Here is a 24472-nt window from a genome sequence, read left to right on the forward strand (position 1 = left end):
TTTTGTATTGATTTAATATTAACGTTAATCTAAAATATTTTGGTGCAGTGTGTCACATCTGTTTTGTATTCCTCTGTTTAAAAGAAGTGGCAGTGTGGTATTTGGAGGAATATTTATTATCTGAGTGTTTTTCTTTGCAGCAGTTTCCCTTAGTCTATTGAGAATTATAACTTCCAAGAGACAGTGAATCACCCAGCAAATTCTCAGGTACCAAACTGCCAAAAGCCACAGTTAACTGCAGTTTTTATTTACTACTTCATTACCCTTTACTTAACAGTGGCAATTTTGAAGCCTTCTTGAAATGATAGAAAATAAATCTGTGGTGAAATTTTTAAAAATATTCTTTCCCTTAATAATCAGTCCAGCCTGTACTTCATGGATACTCTAGGTTTTTTCAAGAAAAAAAACTTTGTTAAACTGACTGTTGATTTGTGTTTGAAACCAGTTTTCCATGACCAATGACTAAATATTCTTACCCTGTGATGGTGCTTCCTAACTTTTTGAGGGGTTATGGGTTTTAAGTAATCACTGAAAACTATAATCCCGTTTCCTAGAAAAAAATGCATAGATACTGTATTTTGTATGCAGTTTTAGTTAATCCTGTTTTTCCCTACCCAGAAGATCATGGGCCTCTGATTAGAAACTGCCACTATAATGGAACTGAAAAATCCCTTCTAGAGTGTTGGTTTTAACATCCTATTATGCCACATCAAGAGTTTTCTTCACTTCAAGCTTTATTTGACATTACGTTTTCTCCTTCATCATTATGTAGTAGAAGTTAAGCAGAATCTATATCTTATTTTGGAGAAAAAGCACAATTACCTTTTAATTTTAAAGTGTATATCTGAAACTGTAGAATATATTTGGCCTTCTAGGTGCTTTAGATTCTACCTTAGACACATAAGAATGGAAGAAAATGGTTTTTCTGTAAAAAGGTATTATTACACTTATTGTTTAGCACAACAGTATGGGTTTTCATTTTAATGAGAGGTTTAAAGCTATTCAGAAGTTGTTTGTGTGTGCTGGTTAAGAGTGTGACTCTTTTCATTATTTATTGTGGAGTTTTTGTATGATCCTCAATAAAGTATTAAATAATTTGCATAGATTAAACCTAAAATGATGACCAGCTGTCAAAGAAGATACCTTATTTTGAATCTGGTTCTGAGGCTAAAGTTGAGTAAACTCTTAGCTAAGAAAAAAATTGGAAATTTTATCTATAAGAATAACCAATTTTGAAGGTAAATTCTGTTAACTTGATCAAGCCGGACTTGATCATACTACTTGTGTAATAATGTATTGGACCAAATATATAAACTTTCCTGGTCAGATTCAGAAGTCATGCCCGTAAATTTTGGGGAAGGTGAAAAACAAAATCTTGGATTTTATTCTGTATATTAAAATTTATCTTTTAAGGAAAAAAAAAAAAGGTTTAAAGCAGATTAGGGTTCAAATTCAACTCAGTAGTTTACCAGCCAAGTGACCTTGGGCATATTACTTATCTGTTAAAAAAAATCACCATAAAAGGATTAAATGAGATAAAGTCTATAAAGTGGTTGATTTTGTACTTTGTGTGTAATACGCACTCAGTTACCTCTTTGTGTACGATGATGGTAGTATTGATGATGGTAAACAATTACAGAGTGTTCATTTTTCCTATTAGGAAATTTTGGACAGTAGACTTGGTTGCAAAAAATAGCTATAAATCTTCATATTCCCCAAAATAATCTTCTGAAGTTTGATGGCTTATAATTGTTGTCAAAGTTCAGTCAAGAATTCTTCAAAGATGGGTAGCAAACTATTTTCACACTTTTCTTATCAGTGTTCAGCTGTTACAGAGAGGCAATATGTTAAAAGTTACCCACTAAACTTGTCTCACAATTAAAGTAAATATTGAGGAACAGAGAAAGGAAGACGTTTCTAAAAGTGGATTAAAAAGCACAAATATGTTTCTGCTTTTGAGTCTTGACACCTGGCTGGTCTCATGGTAAAGCCACAGGTATCTTCAGGTAGATAATGTTCCTTTGCATATTATGTCATAAAGAATACCTCCAACTTAGGGGCACCTCGGTGGCTTAGTTGGTTAAGTGTCTGATTTCGGCTCAAGCGGTGATCTCAGGGTCCTGGGATCAAGCCCTGTGTCTGGATCCCTGCTCAGTGGGGAGTCTGCTTCTCCCTCGCGCTCTGCCCCTCCCCCCACTTATGTGCTCGCACGTGTCTCTTTCTCTAAGAAATAAATAAAATCTGAAAAAAAGAACACCTGTAATTTAAAAATGTTGAAGGAAATGGCAAGATTTCATTTCTTTTGATGGCTGCATAGTATTCCATTGTGTATATATACCAACTAGAGCGTATCATGCTTAGCAAAATAAGTCAAGCGGCGAAAGACAACTATCATATAATCTCCCTGATATGAGGAAGTGGTGATGCAACATGGGGGCTTAAGGGGGTAGGAGAAGAATCAATGAAACAAGATGGGATTGGGAGGGAGACAAACCATAAGTGACTCTTAATCTCACAAAACAAACTGAGGGTTGCTGGGGGGAGGGGGGTTGGAGGAAGGGGGGTGGGGTTATGGACATTGGAGAGGGTATGTGCTTTGGTGAGTGCTGTGAAGTGTGTAAGCCTGGCGATTCACAGACCTGTACCCCTGGGGATAAAAATATATTATATGTTTAAAAAAATTAAAAAATTTAAAATTAAAAAAAATGTTGAAGGAGTGAAGTAGTGATGTCAACCACTGTATACATGTCCACTGTAAAAGAGTGTTCCCACCGTGGTTTGAAAAGTATTTGGAGCTGAAGAAGAAGAGGATCATGTGTGTTATGTTTTGATTAAATAACGGTTTAATACCTGCCTGAAGTGAAAGGCTTCAAGTTTACTAAAAGGATGATTTCAGGCCCTCCTGAAAAGAAGTGGGATAATATCCTGTCTGGTCCCTTTCCTATTCACATTTGTGGTTGTTCATTATAATTGAGTAATAATCATGGCAGTGATTTTTTATATATCCACATGTGCACATATCCACTCACATGTATGTGTTCTCCATGATACTTTAGAATGATTAATTCAGTTGGGGGTCATAAGTATTAGTAAGAGATTATGAACAGAAGAGAATCTCAGTATATTCTGGAAATTCAAAATTTGCATTAGGGGAAAGGGTCCATTGTGTTCATCTATAAACTGTGTCCTTACTACTGACAGGAAACAACTCAATGAATTTGTTATGGATTTTTCCTCTGTGAAGAACACAAACCTTACTTGATCACTTTATGAAAAATTATATGCTACAGGTACCACTGAAATATAAAGAAAGCACTTTTCACTGCAGTTCTCTTTCTTATAATGCCCAGTCTTATTCATTAATTTTCTTTGACAGGGAGAAAGTTTGGAAAATCATATTTCCCCTTTTCTTTCTTCTCAGTATCGTCAGTGAAGCAGGGGCCTCAATCTACAGTGTCAGCCCTGAAGCTAACAAAGAGATGCCAGGGCTGGACCCTAATTTGAGAAGTGCAGGTAAGAAACTGTGGGCCATCACAAAGGTGTGTGGTTTTGATATTTTGAAGGACTTTTATTTTTAGCAAGCAAGAAAATTTAGAAGGTATATGCATAAAAATTAGCATGTTAGAAAGAAAATGGTTGATTGGAATAGTAGTTGAAATTATGGAAAAGAAGAGGAAGAATACTGTTTTTAAAGAGAATAGTAAGGGGTGCCTGGGTGGCTCAGTCATTAAGCGTCTGCCTTTGGCTTAGGTCATGATCCTGGCATCCCTGGATGGAGCCTAGATTATATTCCCTGCTCAGTGGAGAGCCTGCTTCTTCTTCTACCACTCCCCCTGCTTATGTTCCTTCTCTCTCTGTCAAATAAATAAAATCTTAAAAAAAAAAAAAAGGTATAATAAAAAATTAGTCCAAAACATCTTTAGTAAAATTAGGTGCTTAAGTGTTATAATAAAATTAATAAAATACTCCAAATCTCTTATTACTACTACAAAATATTTATTACAGCTTTTTATTGAAAAATAATATATTAACCTAAATATATATAAACACGCACAGCTTCTTGCTATTTGTCGAATGATCAGTTTCTCTTATCTTGCTAATGGGGCAGTCATTAATGTTTAAAACAGCCTGCTTTGATTTTAGTTGTATTAAGTTACTTTGGTTTCTGTTTTGTGGAATAGTTAAAATGTTGTGTGTGAAGAAATTGAGATACTTTCATACATCTAGTGAAAGTAATTTGTATTAAAATCAAATTATTAAATCTGAGCATCTCTCTCTGTGATAGTGGGATATTTAGACTACTTTTTTAGAAGGGACTTCTTCATTTAAAATTTTTCCTTAAGGGCTGTCTGGGTGGCTCAATTGATTAAGCATCTGCCTTTGGCTTTGGTCATGATCCTGGAGTCTGGAGATAGAGCCCCACATTGGGCTTCCTGCTCAGTAGGGAGTCTACTTCTCCCTCTGTCCCTTACCCCCTCTTGTGTTCTTATGCACTTTCTCTCTCTCAAATAAGTAAAACCTTTAAAAAAGTAAAGTCTTCCTTAAATATTCTCATCAGGTTTCATTGACTGTTCTTGAAATCTATACTTGGAGATAACATATTTGAAAATTTTTGCATTAGTCTGAGGCTAAAAACCTATTTCTTACATTCAAAAGAGCTTGTAGTTTCCCTTCAATTGTCGAATTGATTTTTGTTCCATGATATCCTCTGTCTAAAATGATCATCTTCTCAAACTCAGATCCCAGCTCAAAATCTTGGTCCTTCTGTGAAGCTTTTTCCTATCACAACAGCACAGTGTGGTCTCTGCCTCCTTGCCTGTGCTCTTTTGGTACTGACCTTATAATAACAATAGCAATAATACTAGTAGGAGGAGATACAGTAATCATAGTGGGAGCTGCTAATACTAATCTTTTAAAGCACTTAATATAGGTGAAACATTGTGCAAACAAATGCATTACCAGGATTATTTTGTTTTATTCTTATAAACCAAGGCTTAAAGTGTCCACATAATCAATAAGTGCATATATAATACTTGTATACTTGTATAATAAAAGGATACTTTTTTAAATTAAAAGATAAAATTCAGGGGTGCCTGGGTGGCTCAGTCAGTTGTGTCCAACTCTTGATTTTTGGCTCAGGTCATGATCTTAGGGTTCCGAGATTGAGCTCCACGTTGGGGTCCATACTGAGTGTGGAGCCTGTTTAAGATTCTCTCTCTTCCTCTCTCTCTGCCCCTCCCCCACTTTCTCTCTGTTAAAAAATAAATTAAAATTCAATTCAGAACCTTTCAAGTTGGCACTGAAAGGGAATCTTCCAAAAGAACATTTGAAAGAAATATTGTCTAGGGAGTGGCAGTCTCTCAGACCTCCCACTGCTAAGGGGGCTACTGTTTCCTCTTCGCCACTGGCCTATGTGGGTGCATAACTGTCAACGTGTTATAGGTGAGACAAGATTGTAACATTCCAACAAGACTGTCTGAAAATAGGCGATAATAAAAAGAAGAATTATTATATGGCCCGAATTACTCAGATTTCAAAGTCTGTTTGTGTGTTCAATTTGGGATTCACTGCAGGTATGCCTTCCTGCTATGTCTCAGCTTGCTTTCACCTGGCAATGACTATGTTGATCCCTGTCAACTCAAAACATCCACATAGACATTTTGAGCCTTCAAGAACTGATCCTGGAAGCAGTTATTGAAAGAAGCTCAGAGTTTCCATGCTAGGTTTTCTAGAGTTCATGTCTTACTCAATTCTTCATTTCTAGTGATTGATGGCAGGGATGACTTTATAATTCATATGAGACCTATCCTACCTATGGGTGTGGGTTTTCCTTTTCAGCCCTCTGTAGGTTTACTATAGCAGAATATAACAGAACCTTAACATTCATGCAGTGTTAAACATATGTAAGAAGATGACCTTCATATTACTGTATCTTCTTGACCAGTTTTTCAGCTTACTGAGAGCAGAGGTTATCCTTATATATTCTTACAGTCCCCCATAATAAGTTCATTATACTGGAGAGGCATTTAAATTGGATAGAATAGTAGGTAGATGATATTAAAATGTTTATTATGGATTTCTGATTTAAAATAGAAGATTGAGTATTCCTTTACATACCTTTCTAAACTTCCGTAAAAGGGACAGTAGCGTGATGGAAAGAAGGCACAAACTTACTAGGACAAGGAAGGGAGAGGAAAGAACAGCAATAATCGTTTTAAAATGGGAAAGCAAGTGGCTGAATAATAAGTGATCTAGCCAACTTGAGAACGTTGAATACTAAGACAGCATTGTAGAAAACCAAGAACTAATCTGAAATGCTCATGGAACCCTTATAGGTTTGGGAAATGCATGCACCAAGTTACCTTTAGAATTATCTTGGGAGGGCTGCAGGTAGGCCTAAGTGAGAGGATTGATTGAAAGTTCTATGTAGAAAGCAGTTGGATGCAATTAAACACAGAATACCATTTAACCCAGCAATTCCACTCCTCAGTATATACTCAAAAGAGTTGAAAACAAGGACTCAAATAGGTGTACACAGTGCTCGTAGCAGCACTATTCACATAGCCAAAAGCTGGAAACAACCCAAATGTCCATCACTGGAAGGGTGGATAAACAAAAGGTGGTATATCCATACAACGAGGTACTATTTTTAGTCATAACAAAGAATGAGTACTGACGTGTGCCATAAGGTAGGTGAACATTGAAAACATGCTAAGTGAAAGAAGCCAAACACAAAAGGCCACAAACTGTATGGTTACATTTATATGAAATGTCTAGAATAAGCCTAACCTATAGATGGAGAAAGCAGGCACTGGGAAGAGGGGAAAATGAAGAGGGACTACTTTAATGGGTACAAGGTTTTCTTCTGGGGCACTAAAACCATTTTGGAACTTGGTAGAAGTGGTGGTGTGTACAACAGTGTAAGTATAATAAATGCCACTGAATTGTACACTTGGAAATAGTTAATTTTATGTTATGTCAAATTAAAAAAACCAAAATTGTTAGATTTCCTGTTCCACACAGTTGAGTGACTCTCCTTCTTTCATCTTTGTAGAAGACCGGAAACTTTTTCCTCTGGAGAGGGTTAAACAGAAAGTCTCTCTGCTGGAGGACACAGGTTATACATAATAATGGGGATAGCTGCTGAAAAAAAGACATATTAAATAATTATTTACATGCTGATGTAGAGATCTTAAGACTAAATCTTCCATGCAGGAGATAGGGGAATACTGACCTGCACAAGAGAAAATACCTAATGAAACTAATGAAAAGATCAGAGGTCCACAAGAAATGAGCCAGATCATCATATAACGAAGCCCACAGTTGATAAACTTCACATTTAGGCAAAGCACTTACAGTCAGCTTCTTGGTACCCTGGCCCTGGTGGACAGTCAAGGGTCACCTATCATGTGAGGAGACTTAACACTGTTGAAGACAGATGTGGCGGTAGTGCGAAAGCCACTAGGAGGAAGTAAAGACTATATAGATGGAAGAAAAACTTTTACATCCTTAGAGAAAAGAAAGGTATTTTATTCACTTAAATGAACTTGACATAAAATAATAGTCACCTTTTTAGGTGAATTCTTGAATTCTGTGAATTTTGAAAAGCTTAAACTAATCAGGTTACCACAACCACTGACACTACAATTAAGATAAGGAATATTTTTATCTGGCCAATAGATTAGTCTGCTTCTTGTTCAAAAATGAAATCATTAATTAGGGGATCAAGATCATTTATTGAAACAACATTTTACTAAGTTTTATAATGAAAAAATTCTTATTTGGAATTGCTGAATGAAAAAACACCCTGGGAAGTCTTATCTGCCTCTGTTGCTGTCTGATGGCAAGGAGAAGGGGAAAATGAGGGGAGTATGGGACTTTACAAATAAAAATTTTCACTTTGATATTCCTAGATAACAAAATAAGGTAAATTCTTAGGAGAATGTAGTTTAGTACAGTTTTTCAAGCATTAAGTTTATTTGCTTTAGAATGGCTTTTAGATTCTAGATATTTCAGAGAACTGAAGACCAAAACACATAGAACCCTTTTACTCCTTCGGATAGAAGATACATTTTGAATGAGGGGGGTGGTGCTTTCAGGGTCACTTCATGTGGTTGTGCAGGTCTGTGCACCAGACATCCTGCCTAACCATAGGAGGTAGCTCTGCTTACGGACCTATGAGAGCACTCAGTCTCTCACCCCTCCTTTGGGTGTAAGTAACCTATTTTTTTCCTCTAATGCTTAACTTTTTGTTCAGTAGTGGTTTAGTTGTCTCCCTTTCCCCACTGAGTTACATTATTACCATTTAACAGATTACCATATATTAAAGATGAAATTCCTATGTGTATTTTTAGTCTTCTTTTCCTTGGTCTCACTTTGCCACCGTGCAAGACTATCAGTTACAGTGGCTTGTGATGTCACTTGTACTTTTTAAATTTTAATTGTATTTTTCTTATGCATTTCCTTTTTTCATATATACTTTGGAGCCATTTAACTGAAATTCTGTTAAATTGTCACCTTAATCCAAGTTCTGTATACTTTATTACTCACAGGCAGCACACACACACACACACACACACACACAGAGTAAATGGATTGCCCTTCACAATATTTTCTTATTGGTTGTTGATGGCATATGGTACTCTATCAGTTATTGCCTGGGTGTTTTTATTTTTTTTAATTAATTAATTTATTTATTAAAGATTTTTATTTATTTGACCGATAGATCACAAGTAGGCAGAGAGAGAGAGAGAGGAGGAAGCAGGCTCCCTGCTGAGCAGAGAGCCCGATGCAGGGCTCAATCCCAGGACCCTGAGATCATGACCTGAGCCAAAGGCAGAGGCTTTAACCCACTGAGCCACCCAGGTGCTGGCTGTTTTTAAACCAGCCAGTTGAAATCTGAGTTCTGGTATTTTTTCAGTTGACTTGTTTGGGTTTTCTAAAGTAGTCAAACATCATCAGTAAATAGTAATCTAGTTTCAGTCTATAAGGACTTATTTAGCCAGAGCGATGCCATCGATGCCATCTGGTTAAACAGTGATTTTGTTGTTTATGCATTAAAACTTAAACTGACCCTGCCCACCCCTGCCACCAGGGGACTTACTTAAAAGCAAGTCCAGGAAACCAGTCCCAGGTAACAGAGCCCAAATACAACGGTGGGTCAGGCCAGGTGGAGACATCCAATCAGTGGGGGTGCATACTGTCTCCCTAGCTACCGAGGAGTGTGGGCCCCACTTTTGGGTGCCTTTTGGGCGCCAATTCTGACCAAGGTGATAGGCTAGTTCAAATATCTACTATAGGGTAAATTGTGATTCAATTGGTCACTTGTGTGTGACCTAGCATTACTGGACAGCTTTCTCTGTGTGCTACAATCTCATTGGCCACATGTGTGTGGCCAGGCTCAACCACATGGCCTTTGCCCTTTTAAAGTTAGTTGGCAAGGCAGAGAGGGGTTACCCTCTCTGTAAGAGACGGCCCCGACCAGTCAGTTTGATTCTCAATGCTTGGCACGAAATAAAGCTTTGCTTGACCTTCGCTTTGTATCAGTCTTGCTCCTTTGATTACGGACTCATCAAATCTTTTCAGTAATGATAACCATCTTTTTTTCCTTGTCCAGCTGTACTGACTAGAATTTTCTGAACAATGGTGAATAGTAACAGTGACATAGAAATATATTGACATCATGTGGGCAAAATAGTATTGGCTTATGCTTGGATATACTACATTGAAAAAATATATAACAGCTTCATTGAGATATAATTTAATAGCATAAAATTTGCCCTTTTAAAGTGTGTAAGTCAGTGTTTTTTAGTACAGTCAGAATGTGCAGCCATCGCCACCATCCAATTTTAGAACGTTTTCATCACTCCAAATAGATACCCAGCACCCATTAGCAGTCGGTCCCCCTTGCCCTCTTCCCCTACCCCCTGATAAATACTGATCTACTTCCCGTCTCTATGGATTTGCCTACTGCAGACATTTCATATAAATGGAATCATTACAACATGTGGTCTTTTGTAACTGGCTTCTTTCACTATCATAATGTTTTCAGAGTTCATTCACACTGTAGCATGTATCAGCACTTCATCCCTTCCCATTGCCAAATAATTTTCCATTATTTGGGTATACCATATTTTGTTCATCCATTTATCTGCTGATGGGCATTTGGGTTGTTTTCACTTTTTTGGCTGTTATAAATAATGCTGCTATGAACATTCATGTACAAAATTTTATGTGGACATATGTTTTCATTTTTCTTGAATATATACCACACAGTAGTAAAAATTTGCGGACATATGGTTACTATGCTAAACATTTCTAGAATTTTTTTTTTACTTCTGTTGCTACTTTCCTCACTGTTTAGTTTCACACTCTTTCACTGTGTCCATCTTTTCTTCTCTATCTCACAATGTGCACATGCCCTCAACTTTTGGGCTATGACTCTTCCTTTGTCTTTGTTCTCTTTATCAGCACTCTATAAGACTTCTTTTACCTGAGCTACCTATCTGTATCCTAATTTCAGGAATCTTTTGTCAGCCCGATCGTTCTCAACCTATGGGTGTCCATTATTACTGTTAATTAATTCCTTTCTTGTTTATCCTGCCAGCACCATCTTCTCTTGAAAGCCTGTACATACAGCTTTCCAGTTTTCCTTTAAACCGTGTTTAGATTCCTCCTTTGTGAACAATGAACATCCTTCAGATGAACAATGTTCATTTTCCTCTTTCTCCTATCTCCCATCTCTTCTTTGCTTGCTTGAGTTTTTATGTTCTGTAGAGTGAGTAGCATCTGAAAGCAAAATACCAATTCTAGAAACATTAGGGTCTATGTAGAGGTTGTTTACTGAGGGCTTCGTAACTCCAGAGGCTCTTAGGACTTACTGGAGAATTAATGTGTCATCTAGAAACTGTCATTTAGCAAATCAGTATGAACAAAGGAGAGGCTAGCAGTGAACCTATTAGGAGGAACCAGGTAGAAAATAGGTTAAAGTCTTTTTATATTCTTAAAAAAATTTTTAAAAGAGAAACCTATTCACACTTAACAAATTATGCAACTGCTCTAACCAGTTTCTAAGTTTAGATTTTCGTAATGTGGGTTTTCCTGGAGGGGTAGATTTGAGAGATTTACCTATTATTTTATTTTATTTTATTTTTTAGGAACATAATTAGATTTTATTATTTTAGAAAGCATTAAAAGTTCTCTAATTTGGTATTCAATAGAGTATGTCATGATTTTGTTACTATTATTTATGTTATTTGCAATAGAAAATATAGAGTTAAAAATGGAAATGAAAACCAGTCACTCTCTTCTGTTTGTGGCCCCAGATTCCATTCTTTTCCTTTCAGAAAGTGGTTGTTTTTCTGTTTCTAGAATTGCTGTTCTTCTTCTCTTCGATCTGCCGATGGATTTGTAGGTGTTTGCAATCTTTTTAGATAACCCATCTAGCTGATCTCCTGCTAGCTGAAGTAGTCTCAGCCTGCTACTTCTCCACCATCTTGACTCCTCTGAGATTTACCTATTATTAATAACTGTTTTTTGAAATTTTGGTACCTTCCTACAGTGACTGTTCTGATGCCTGTGTCTTTCACTTGGATACCTGTTGTGGGTTGTTGTGTTTTTGTTTTGTTTTGTTTTTAACCTGAAAGTATTTTGGCAATGTTTGTATGTGAAAATCAGTCTTATTGGATTATATTTTTGAAGATTAGAATAAAAAAATGATCTTTTCTTCCAGAGACTATCAGATGTTTCCCTGGTGGCATCTACTCTCACTGTGTAATTATACATGTGATTACTGGGGGAAGCAGCTCCCCTGTAACCTGCAGCACTTGCACCCATTAACCTGTTGTGAGGTTTGACAAGAAAATATATGTGAAGGCCTTGGAGCCAGGAGTCTGCATCTTCTTCAGTGAGGAAATAGGCAGATTGTATGACACCAGCTTATTGCTTTCTAAGCTGGCTTTGCAAGCTGCCATTGTCACTGTTTGTGAGAAGTGATAATAAAATACCTGAAAAAGACTTGAATGTCCATGCAGTGAACTGAATGTTCAGCATAGAGCTTATCTCTGATGAAGAGATTGTACAAATCAGTGACAGGAGGATCCGATAGTAACTTGCAAGTGGTGGCGTCTGTTGCCAGACCTTGAACAGTTTAATAACACAAGAACAGGCATGAGATCTCCTTTGATGGCCTTAAAGTTTTCACTGAATGGGTTTATATTTCATCCAACTTTCTGTGTGAGAAGATGACACTGACTAGCTTTCTCGCATTTAGAAAATGAAAGCTGTTTGTTTGTAAGGACCCAATGTAACTGTACCACTTGGGAAAAGAAAAAAAAAAGAGCTACCCTTAGAAGTATCCTTAATATTCGTACCAAATTTCTTTTCTCCCACTAAATCTATCTTATAAGTTAAATTAGGTATGAAATTTTGTTACCATATAAGTTAAATTAGGTATGAAATTTTGTTACCATTTCATAAGAAAAAGATGAGAAATGATGACCAAGTAAAAACATGACAACAGATAAAGGGATGTTGGAAGCTAACTCAGACCTCTTGACCGTGGATTGTTATGGTCAGGAAAGAGATGTGATTTAGAACTGTGAGTGAGTGTGTTCAGAGACAAGCAGCTGAGATTCAGATCACTTCACAGTTACTCTTACAATGACATCTAAGCAATACAAGTGTGTTCATGAGCCAACTGACTTGGTCTCCAGTTGCAGTAAAGTATGATTCCATCCATTACTCATCACTATCAGGACCTAGCCCTAATAACATACTTGATTTGCAAATATATGTCATAATGCAGGATTATTTAAAAGTGAAATATCGACTTGTTCGTTAAAGTATGAGGTGTGCTGATATGCTCTGATTGAAGAATGAACAGGTGATTATTTAAGTATAGCAAGTAAGTGTTATATCTCTTTTTCCAGATGTATTAACCTTTCAATCTATTTGTGCTCCAGAATGCCTACAGATTCTGGTAACAAAAGTAATCCTGAAATTTTACATTCACGTCTTTTGTGTGAAAAAAGGAAACTTAGCAATTTAGTCAAATTGTTGGTTTCTTTGTGTGGGAGAAGAAGGAAAGAATTAAATACTTGAATTATGAAGTCCTAATTAAATTATTATTTGGATACTGTTTTTCACATTAAGCCATACTTATTTTGTTTTTTTCAGTTTCCATAGCAAGGCGTGTACAAGACCCATTAGCTGAGCTGGTGAAAATCGAGCCGAAGCACATTGGAGTTGGAATGTACCAGGTAAAGCAGTGCGGGTCATTTACTTTGTGAAACCCATCAATAGTATGCAGACTTGGCATAGTAATTAAGTGTCGGTGGGAATACCTTCCCATTTTCAGAGGTTACACAGTTGATGGGAAGGTAGTTAGGAGTTATGTTATTAGAGAAGGGGGAGTTTTTCTTTTTTGTCTTGTCCTTTTTTGGTGTTTATGGTTTGGATTAAGATTTAGAATAGACTGTAGTCATATTTAAAGACTATTAAAACATTAGATTAGACTAGTAACTTAATCCAGAGAGCCTCTCCCTTTACCATTATTGTAAAAAAAGAGAGGAAATGGAGCAAGGAGGGTATGTTGGTTCTTTGTGTAAGCCAGTATGAAATATTGATCTTTATTGATGTTTCAGGAAAAAGCCTTTGGTACCTACTGTGCCTTATTTCTTTTTCTGGTTCCTATTTCTATTTGATTATTATAATGAGTTTTTGCTCATTATCCAGTATGATCTTTCAGTTGTTACTGTGTAGTAGTAGTAGTAGTAGCGCTTATTATCATTACTGTATTTTCAGTTCTTGAGGTTGTGTGTGTGTTCATTGGGCAGTTGAGGACAACATTAAATCTTGGCAAAGTGAATCCATGATATCTTGTCTTCAGAAACCTCAAGTTGAATTATTTTTATTTTCAATGAAAGACTTTTTAAAATCTGAAATAAAATATTATCTTCTGTATAATTTTCATGGGACTTGAATGATAGGTTCTGTACTATTCTCTAAGAAATGTATTAGGGCATGGAATCTGTGACCACTAGAAATAGAAGAGATCTTAGAAATCATATAACCCTACCCCTTCATTTGACAGAAAAGGAAGCTGTGTCCCAGAATAGTTAGGATTTTTACCCAGATTCACACATTGGCAAAGCCTAGACTAACTTGTCACATATTGAATTTAACTGGGAGTATTCACATTTTATAGCAAATTAGACTAAGAGGCACCTAGACCTTTGACTTGACTCGTTCATTTGGGAAGGATAGTTGCTGAAGGGGTAGATCTAGCTATATAGCTAGGTAGAAATGCCTAGTATCTAAAGAGTATAAATTTAACAGTTTTATTACATAGGTATTTTAGTTAAGATGAACTATAACTGTATTAATTCAAGACGAAGTTATGGAGTACTTCAGCAAGGTAGTAGAACAAAAAAAAAGAAAAGGAGAAGTCAAACTCATAGAACCAAGGCAGGCTAATAAGCTATTGGCATCAAAGAAGTCTTTAGTAAATAGTAGAGACTTAGCCTCCAGATTCTTTGGAGATACAGCATTTAACATGAAAGAGTTCATCGTTCCAACAGCAGTAAGAAGAAATGGAAGAGCTTTAAGCAAGGGAATGTTATGATCTGATTTGTATTTTTAAACATTGGCTCTGGCTAATCTGGGAAGAATGACGTAGAAAGGAAGAAGAGAAGCAGTAAGACCAATTCAGAGGCTGTTATACTAGTTCAGGTGAGAGATGGTGGTGGCTCGGACAAAGTTAATAGCAGTAGAAATGGAAAGCAGTAAAATCTGTTTTATAAGGCCTACTTGGTAATAAGTGGAGGAAAGGGAGTTTGCTCCAGGAGTCCTATTATGTGGATGATGCCTGACAGAACAGATTTGGTGGGGATAAGATCAGTAATTCAGTTTTGGACATGTTAAGTTGAGATGCCTGTAAGAAATCCAAAAGATGTCAAATAGAAGTGGATATGCAAGTCTGAGATACAAAGGAAGAGCCATATTAACATTGGAGTACAGACTTTTCTGCAAATAATGACACTGAGAAAGTGATCAATATGGTAAGCTGAGCTTATGATATCCTTTAGTTCTGCCACCACTATTACTGGCATATCCATGATTCCACCTTCTTTAAGATGACAGAGAAGGTGCACATGTATATTTGTATCCATATAATAAACACATATGAGTAAATTGATAAGCTGGGAAAAAAAGAAAGTGTTGGTGGATGGAAATTTCAGGAATCCCTGAAAGATAGTAAAAATAAAGAATCACATTCATGGAAAAATAAAACCTGATGGAGCTGCAGCTTAAAATGCACAGATCAGGGGCACCTGGGTGGCTTAGTGGTTTAAAGCCTCTGCCTTTGGCTCAGGTCATGATCCCAGGGTCCTGGGATCGAGCCCTGCATTGGGTTCTCTGCTTAGCAGGGAGCCTGCTTCCTCTTCTCTCTCTCTCTCTGCCTGCCTCTCTGCCTACTTGTGATCTCTGTCTGTCCAATCAATCAATCAATAAATAAATAAAATCTTTTTTAAAAAATGTACAGAACAATAGTGTTCTCAAACCAGAATCACGTTCAAGTAGTGGGGAGGGGACCTGTAGTGTTAGAGAAGGAGGTGCATGTGGAACGACTAGGCCCACCGTGACCCCTTCCCTCCACACCCTGTGAATCCAAGCTCAAGCACTAGGCATAATCCAGAGACCAGAGGGAGGCTGGGAGATCCCTCAAGTATCCTTTGGTTGTCAGGAAGTTCAAGGAGTCTCGTGCCAGGAAGACAAACTTTTGGCACATCCCTGACCCCTGGCATCATATCCCACATCAATGGATTCCAATGCTGGTAAACAAAAACAGCATACATAGATAATTGGGGACTCTGAAATGATCTTCTGCTAAGAATCAAAGAACATTTGAGGAAAACTTTTCTCAGCAAAATGAGGCACCAAATACAAAGAGCAAAAAATAACAATGAATAGGCAGCAGGCTTTGAAATAAGTAAAATTAATATTCACAGAGAGAAAAGAGAGGTTATTGCATATGTAAAACAAATCTAGATAAAATGAATTAAGTCTGTCTTAGAATTTAAAAATCTGCTTGTCAAGATGGAAAAAACCAAATGGTCTAAATAGAGTGGACACAGCTTAAAAACAAATTAATGAATTGAATGATTGAGCTAGGAGATTCTTTAGAATACAGTCTTAAATTGAGAAAGTTGGACAGTGTGAATAAAATGTCATATGATACAGAGGCCATTTTAAAGCTTCAACATTCAACTCATAGCAAATTCAAATAAAGAGAATGGAGGAGGGTTACAATCACAGAAATAATAGGAAGAAATTTCTTCATGCTGAAGACAGACAAGTTTTGAAAAGGCCTGGTAGTATTGAATAAAAGGATAACTAAAGATCTACACTCAGACATCTTCATATGAAATTTCAGAATGCTAGTGATAAAAAAAGAACTGACTAAAAGCTTCTAGAGAGCAAACAGTTCACCTACAAAGGAAAGAAGCAGTCCTATTATTGGTAAAAACAAGTAATAGAAGATAGAAGCAGTAGTTTTGAAGTGTGAGAAAGATGTTATTCGAACCCATAATTCTATATTTGGACAACTCAGCAATTTGATGTGAGAAGAAAATAAAAACATTTTTGGATCTGCAGTGATCTATCTTTTTAGAATGTTACAAATCTTCTTTGAAAAAATTATTTATGAAAATACTCCTGACCCCAAAAAAGCGGGAGTGGGGATGAAAGAAGGGAAAGGAGTGTCGTGAAGGCACAGTATTGAGGTGAAGAAACAGTAGAGAGCTTTATAGTACACACATGTGCAGTAAAATGTTAGTTGAGCCTCAGAGTGGTTTTTTTTTTTTAATCTATGATGTTAATCTTTAAATATATCAGTCTGGGCCAGATCAGCTTAACATGGGAGAGCAGAAGAAAACAAAGTTATACAAGATTCTTTTTCAGGAAAATAATTAAGATGTAGATTAACTTTATACTTCATTAGAAAAACATAATCTGAAAGATATGAAGAATAATCACAAATAGGATATTTAATGCACATCATGAGAATAAAAAATTAAAAGTTCATCATCCCAACCAAAGGCACAGAAAACGAGGAAGAATAGTAAATAAGTAAAATACATAATGACAGGAATAGGTATAGGTGATAGATATATGATGAATGGGTTAAATTCACCAGTTAGCAGAATCTCATACTTTTAAAAATAAAATACAGCTCTAAATTGTATATGTATGCAAGATGTTTCTAAAGCAAAAAGCAACCTTGTAATTAGAAATTTGGAGAAAAATATTCCACACAAATGAAAAAGAAAGTCATAATACTGCTAATATCAGACGAAACAGAATTTAAGGCAAAATGCATTGAACAGGTCAAGGGGGGCTATTTTATATTAATAACAGTTTCCCAAGAAGATATAATTGTCCTGAACATTCTGTGTTATCTAACAACATAGCTTCAAAAATTATGCTGTTTAAAAAATTCTAAAATTAGAGCAAGAGACAGGGGCACCTGGGTGGCTCACTGGGTTTAGATGCTGCCTTCGGCTCAGGTCATGATCTCAGGGTCCTGGGATTGAGCCCCACATCAGGCTCTTTGCTCAGTGGGGAGCCTGCTTTTCTCTTTCTCTATCTCTCTCTTTTCCTGCCTCTCTGCCTACTTATGATCTTTGTCAAATAAATAAATAAAATCTTTAAAAAAAAATTAGAGCAAGTTTTGTAAATCTTAATAGACTATAGTAGACGTTTCGAACATTTGAACATTTTCATCACCCCAAAATGAAACCCGGAGTCCATAAGCAGTCACTACCACCCCCTCCTTCCCAGCCCTAGGCAGTTACTCATCTACTTTGTTTCTATAGATATGTCTGTTCTGGGTATTTCATATAAATAGAATCACACAATATGTGGTCTTTTGTAACTGGCTTCTTTCGTTAGCATATTTTCAAGGTTCATCCATTACAAGTCATTACTTCATTCTTTTTTATGGGCAAATTGTATTTCATTGTATGTATATAATACAACATTTTGTCTATCCATTCATCAGTTTGAGTTATTTCCACTTTTGGGCTATTATGAATAATGCTATTATTTATGAACATTCTATACAAATTTTTATGATGTATGTTTTCATTTCTCTTGGCTATATACCTGGGAGTATGTTTGCTAGGTCATTTAACATATAAATTTAAAGCCAGAGGATGAACTAGAGAAACTATTTGCCACAAATCTGTATGTATGCCACTATCTATTTTATTATTAAGGTTTTGGTGTTTTCTTGTTGATTTGCTTACGATTATATGTTGGTTTAAATAAAACATTTACAAAAGACCTATAAAGAGCATTTAGACACCATTTATCATAGACAAAATAAAAATTTTTCTTTATCAAAGAAACCCAAATTAAGCAAAGGGATATTATTTTAATCTAACAATTGAGTAAAGTTATAATAAAATGATAAACATCTCTGCAAGTGAGGATACAGTGAAATGATTATTCACATACACAGCTGGTGGAAGTATAAATTGTTATATCTAGCAAATAGTCAATACCTGTCAACATGTACTTTTATCTATTTATTTATTTATTTATTTTTAAAAAGATTTTATTTATTTGACAGAGAGAGATCACAAGTAGGCAGAGAGGCAGGCAAAGAGAGAGAGAGGAGGAAGCAGACTCCCTGCCGAGCAGAGAGCCCGATGCGGGACTCGATCCCAGGACCCTGAGATCATGACCTGAGCCGAAGGCAGCAGCTTAACCCACTGAGCCACCCAGGCGCCCCAAGATGTACTTTTAAAGAGTGCGTGCCATTGACCTGGTATTTCTCCCTTTAGGCATCTCTTCTAAGACAGTATTAAGAACCATTGATAAGATTGATATACATGTTTGCTGTTAGAACAAAATTATTGGAAGCAACTATAATAGAATAGTATGTCCATCAGTTGAAATATACAACCATTAAAAACACAGGTTTTCAGGGAGGATTTAATGACATAAGAAATTTCTTTATTTTTATTTTTTTAAATTTTTAAAAATTTTTTATAAACATATAGTGCATTATTAGCCCCACGGGTACAGGTCTGTGAATCGCCAGGTTTACACACTTCACAGCACTCACCATAGCACATACCCCCCATGTCTTTATTTATAAATTGCGATGAAGTTATTGATACAGAATAAAACCAATTTCTGTTTTTTTTTTTTTAAAGATTTTATTTATTTACTTGAGAGAGAGACAGTGAGAGAGAGCATGAATGAGGAGAAGGTCAGAGAGAGAAGCAGACTCCCCACGGAGCTGGGAGCCCGATGCGGGACTCGATCCCGGGACTCCAGGATCATGACCTGAGCCGAAGGCAGTCGTCCAACCAACTGAGCCACCCAGGCGTCCCCCAATTTCTGTTTTAAAAATACATTTACACTGAAGAAAAAACCTGGCTAGTGACTGATACTTATATTTTTGTTGGTGTGATTAGGGGCTTTTTATTTCCTTTTTTACTTTTTTTTTTCAAACTTTCTATAGTGAATATGTATTAGGAAGAAATTGTAAAATACATATCCATGGCCATATCCCGATCAATGTCCTATTTAATTTTAAGTCTTGATATGATAGACTTTGATATAACCAGAGTGGGACTGAATTTCTTTTTTAGTTGGGGCCTCTAAATGCTTTTGGTATAAATTTAATACTCATATTTATTCTGATTTAATACTGTATTTATTCTGATTTTTCCAGTAGCTGGACAAACATTTGTTGATTTTAAAAATGAAAGCTATTCAAAGAAATAATGTTGAATACTTAAATGAAATAATAGAAGCTATAATATTACTATTTCAATAGAAACTAAAATACTTTTGGTTTAATAACAGCCAAAATGCTAAAGGCAGCACTCCAGTTCTTGTCTTAGAAAATGGGGAGACCTGATTTTAAAAACACATGCCTGTCATAATTTCTGGAGAGAGAGGCAGCCAATGTGGTCGAATGACAACATATCCCTAACTGACCCCTAAGACTTTGCTGGAAAGTGGCTTGGTGTTGCTCCCACGAAAACACTCCAGGGTGAGAGTAGGATGATGCAGGGTTGGCTCTGTCAAGTTCTGTGGGACATGGGGAGTGTGGTTTAGCTTGGCCTTGTCATATCCTGAGAGCAGAACTTAAGTAAGTTGGATTTACTTGCTCTCTTTCTTTTTTGCACCATGTTTGAGGTACTTTTGTGCTCATTAATACTTCCATTTGTTAATGAGCATACACAGTAAAGTAGGAAAGACAAAACAGTCCTCTTCCTCCTTTCCTGCCTGTTAGATCATTTGATGATTTTAGAGAACGAAATGGTGTTCCAAAATGAGTTTTTGGAACCCTTAGTGTATTTTCTATATCCCGGGCATCTTTATTCCTCATTATTATGGTTAATGGAGAAGTCACTGTAAAAGGAAAATGATCTTCCCAGCAGAATTTTTCATGGTAAAACCTCAAAGGTGGGAATTTGTATCTTATTTCCCAACCTGCTCTGTGGGATCAGTTATGAGTAAAAACAAAAAATCAACTCTTCAGTGGTGATATTATTAAAGTTTTTAAAACTATTTTATAGGTAGCAGGGAGGGATTATGAAATGTATTTGTAAAAATCAAAGTTAGTAAGAATCCTCTGTTTTATATTGTTTGCCTAAATCCTTTTGGATATTTTAATCCCTTAATTATTTGTTATTGTAGAATGGGATAATGGGGAAGAGTCTTCCCCAGGGACGGTCACTTAGATGACTTTTACCTGGATTTTTGCCCCCTTACACTAAAGCAGTTTTTTTAAATAGATAAAACACAAAAATAAAACATAGAGGAAATTTGTTCAAAAAATCAGGCATCACTTACACAGATGAGTTCCTTGCCAAAGTGTTTTTACAATCTTGTCCCTTAACTGTACGTCCTAGCATATGACTTGTATTTGAAACTGTGCTTTGCCAGTATTATAAATGAAAATCAAACTTAACCTTGCAATTATTTCATTCATTTGTGACTGTAACTGAACGATTTTTGTAACTGAAAAACAAGTAATTGACTTTGACTGGGAGTATGAATAAACTCATCTATTAGAATTTGTTAATTATTCCTTAAACTTAGTTTTAAAATCTCTATTCTGGGTGTTTGGGGTTTTTTTTCCCACACTTCAGGATGAATTGTGCCTCTTCTGTTGACGTATGGACTTCAGTTTTCTCAGCTTCTTAGAAATCACCAACAGTGTAATAAGCCATTTTTATATATATATACACACACTCTAGTATAACACCATATTTATCTTTACAAGAAACAGAATGATGATTTGAAGAAATTTTTACCAGTAATGCCTTAATTTATTAATGATGAAATATCTAATTTCCTTTATCTTTTTTTTCTTACTTTTTGTGTGTCATTGACCTTGGACAATGAAGCTAGATCAATTTCAGTTTCTACTCATGTTCATCTTTTAGTTTTCATACAGCAGCACAAAGTGCTAGGATTCCTAAAACATTAAGCTATTTTCACAGTGTTTAAAACTAGTAGTTATCATGGATGATTAAAAAAATTACCCAAGACATTTAAATTACTACCATAAAAGGAAAAGATTAATAAACATTAACTGCATTAGAATCTAAAACATCTCTGAATCATAAAATAATATGTAGAAAATCCACAGACTGGGAGAAGGTATTTGCAAAACATATAACCTATAAAAGACTCAGAATATATAAAAATCTACAAATCAAGAGGAAAAAAGAAAAATAGGCAAGGGATATGAACAGGCCATTGACAGAAGCAGAGTCAAAAAGGACAAAAATATTTTTTAAATGATCACTTTCACAGTACCTGGGGAAATGCAAACTGAAGCCAGTATAGGAAACCTTTCAGGTTGCCAAAACTTAGTCTGAAAATTTGGATATTAGCAACCATGTGGAACATTGGGAATCTTGTATATAACTTACGGGAGAATAAACTGGTGCAAAGTCTTTGGAGAGCAATTGTACATTAACAGAGTTGGGAGATTGGGATTCTCTTCAAGTCAACAATTCTGTTGCTATATATTATAGCCTTGAAAATTTCCTCAAATGTGCACAGGAAGGTATTAGAATCATTGAAGCACTATTTATAGCAATGAAAATTTGGGGAAAGTATTCATCATCCTGAAAATGGAAAAATAAACTGTACTATACTCAGTGGAGTATTATATGAGAGTGAAGATTATCCAGTTAGAGTTATCTGTATTAATATGGATAAACCTTATAAGATATATTAAGATAGAAAGCAAGTTGCAGAATATGTACAGTATTATGTGATTGGTATAAAATTTTAAGATATGAAAAATAATGTATACTATTTGTAAATACCAACATACAAATACATACATATGTATATGTGTATGTATTATATGTATATAATGTATAGTATGAATATAGAAATAAGCACTGGAATTTATGATTGTGGTTACCCTGGGTGGGGTATGGAATGGGAGAATAGAAACTGGGAGTGATATACCAGGAGTTTCAACTATATTTATAATATTTTGTTTCAACCATATGTATAATATTTTATTTCTTAAGTTGTTTGGTGGGTACATAGTGTTCCTTATACACTATAACTTTTTGTTAAATAAATCATAGTTTTATAAAAAGATGCAGGAAACCTTAGTTAAATGCTAAAGGTGTTTTATCTTAGGGACTTTGGCTTTCAGTTGGTTTTAATTTCTTATACTTGTGTGCATGCGTGTATGTGTCAGTAAGGATTTATGCAGTCAGAAAAAAGCTATTTTCAATTTTTAGTGAAAATGAAAAAAAACACATTTAATATTAAGTACATTTCTCTTTGTGATAGTCCTTGAAATTTTCATCTTTCAGACCCTAATTTTGCACCAAATTAAATACTTTTTTTAAAAGATTTATTTATTTATTTTATAGAGAAAGGGTGGGGAGGGGCTGAGGGAGAGAGAAGCTTTAGCAGACTCCACTTTGAGCATGGAGCCCAACTTGGAGTTCAGTCTCAAGACCCTGAGATCACCACCTGAACCAAACCCAGGAGTTGGACACTTAATCGACTGTGCCCTCCAGGTACCCCTCAAATACTCTTTAACACAAAATTCTAACACTATCTTTCAATTGTCTTTTTCATTTGACAAATAATAGATTTTTCTTCTGCGAGTTTTAAAAGTGAAGTATCATTTGTTTGGTCCTATTATTTGAAATGGTCATTTCAGAGATATGGCCTAGGACAAAACTGTGGGTGATTATCTTTCTAGTGACTATTTACCGGGCAGATTTAGGTAGAATTGATGTTTAAGGAATGTTATAATAACGGTATCATAATATGACTAGCATTCATCCTGTTTTCTTTTCAAGACTAACCACTCCCACAATGCACCCCTAAATTATCTAAATTAGGAACCTTAAGATCAAGCAGGGAAGCTTTTAAAAATAACTAGCCTAGGCCACATCCTTAGAGATTTTCATTTAATTGTTTGGAGGGTGGACCATACATCAACAAGCACATTAAAATTCTGCAGGTGATTCTAATGTACAGGCCATGTTGAGAACCATTGGTTCTTAAAGTGTGGTTTCTGGACCAGCAGCATCAATATCACCTATGAACTTCTTAGAAATGCATATTCTTGCACCCATTTCCCAGGTTTATAGAATCATAAATTCTGGGATGGGATGCTGTCAAGCTTGAATGGGCATATAAAACCCTTTGGAGTCTTGTTAAAATGCAGATTATGGGGGCGCCTGGGTGGCTCAGTGGGTTAAAGCCTCTGCCTTCTGCTCAGGTCATGATCCCAGGGTCCTGGGATCGAGCCCTGCGTCGGGCTGTCTGCTCTGTGGAGAGCCTGCTTCCTCCTCTCTCTCTCTGCCTGCCTCTCTGCCTACTTGTGATCTCTGTCAAATAAATAAATAAAATCTTAAAAAAAAAATGCAGATTATGTTCAGGTACTGTTGGTCTAGGGTGGAGCATGAGATTCTGTGTTTCTTATAAACTCCCAGGTTATACCAATGCTGTTGGTCTGAGGATTACACCTGAGTAGCAGCAAGAAACCCTACTGAAAGCCTCTTGGACCCCAGCCCAGGCCTATTGAATCAGATTCTGATTTTAACAAGATTTCCAGGTATTTTGAATGCATATTACTGTATATGCAATTTAAGAGGAAAATTGGGAAATACCAATATCTAAAGGATATGAGAATTTGAAGAAGCAAAAATCAATATTCTGAAACACTACAAAGATAAGATAAAGGTAGGATAAAAACTGAAAATGGGCTTTCATGTTTAGTTTTTAGAAAATGGTGGTGGTGGCCATAATGAGAATAGTTTCATTGGAGTGGTGGAGGCAGATGTCAGGTAAAAGCATATTGAAGACTGAATGAAAGATGAGCACTCAGAGATAAGTGTATACACATCCCTAAAGAAGAGACGTTTTTAAGGAGGTCAGGATTTGAATGTGCTTA

General features: G+C 35.9%; 1 protein-coding gene across 2 annotated transcripts in view; it reads left to right on the forward strand.

Moving 5' to 3' along the window:
* The window catches only part of SRBD1 (S1 RNA binding domain 1), a 197784-nt gene that overhangs the window by 103046 nt on the left and 70266 nt on the right, over positions 1-24472 (forward strand). For both annotated transcript variants that reach the window (XM_004752992.3, XM_004752993.3), the window contains exons 15-16: positions 3422-3513; positions 13177-13259. In XM_004752992.3, coding sequence (XP_004753049.1) covers positions 3422-3513; positions 13177-13259 — 175 coding nt within the window. The remainder of the gene's footprint in view (positions 1-3421; positions 3514-13176; positions 13260-24472) is intronic.

Source organism: Mustela putorius, unplaced genomic scaffold, assembly GCF_011764305.1.
Source record: "Mustela putorius furo isolate JIRA1106 unplaced genomic scaffold, ASM1176430v1.1 tig00000224_pilon_pilon_pilon, whole genome shotgun sequence".
Classification (NCBI taxonomy): domain Eukaryota; kingdom Metazoa; phylum Chordata; class Mammalia; order Carnivora; family Mustelidae; genus Mustela; species Mustela putorius.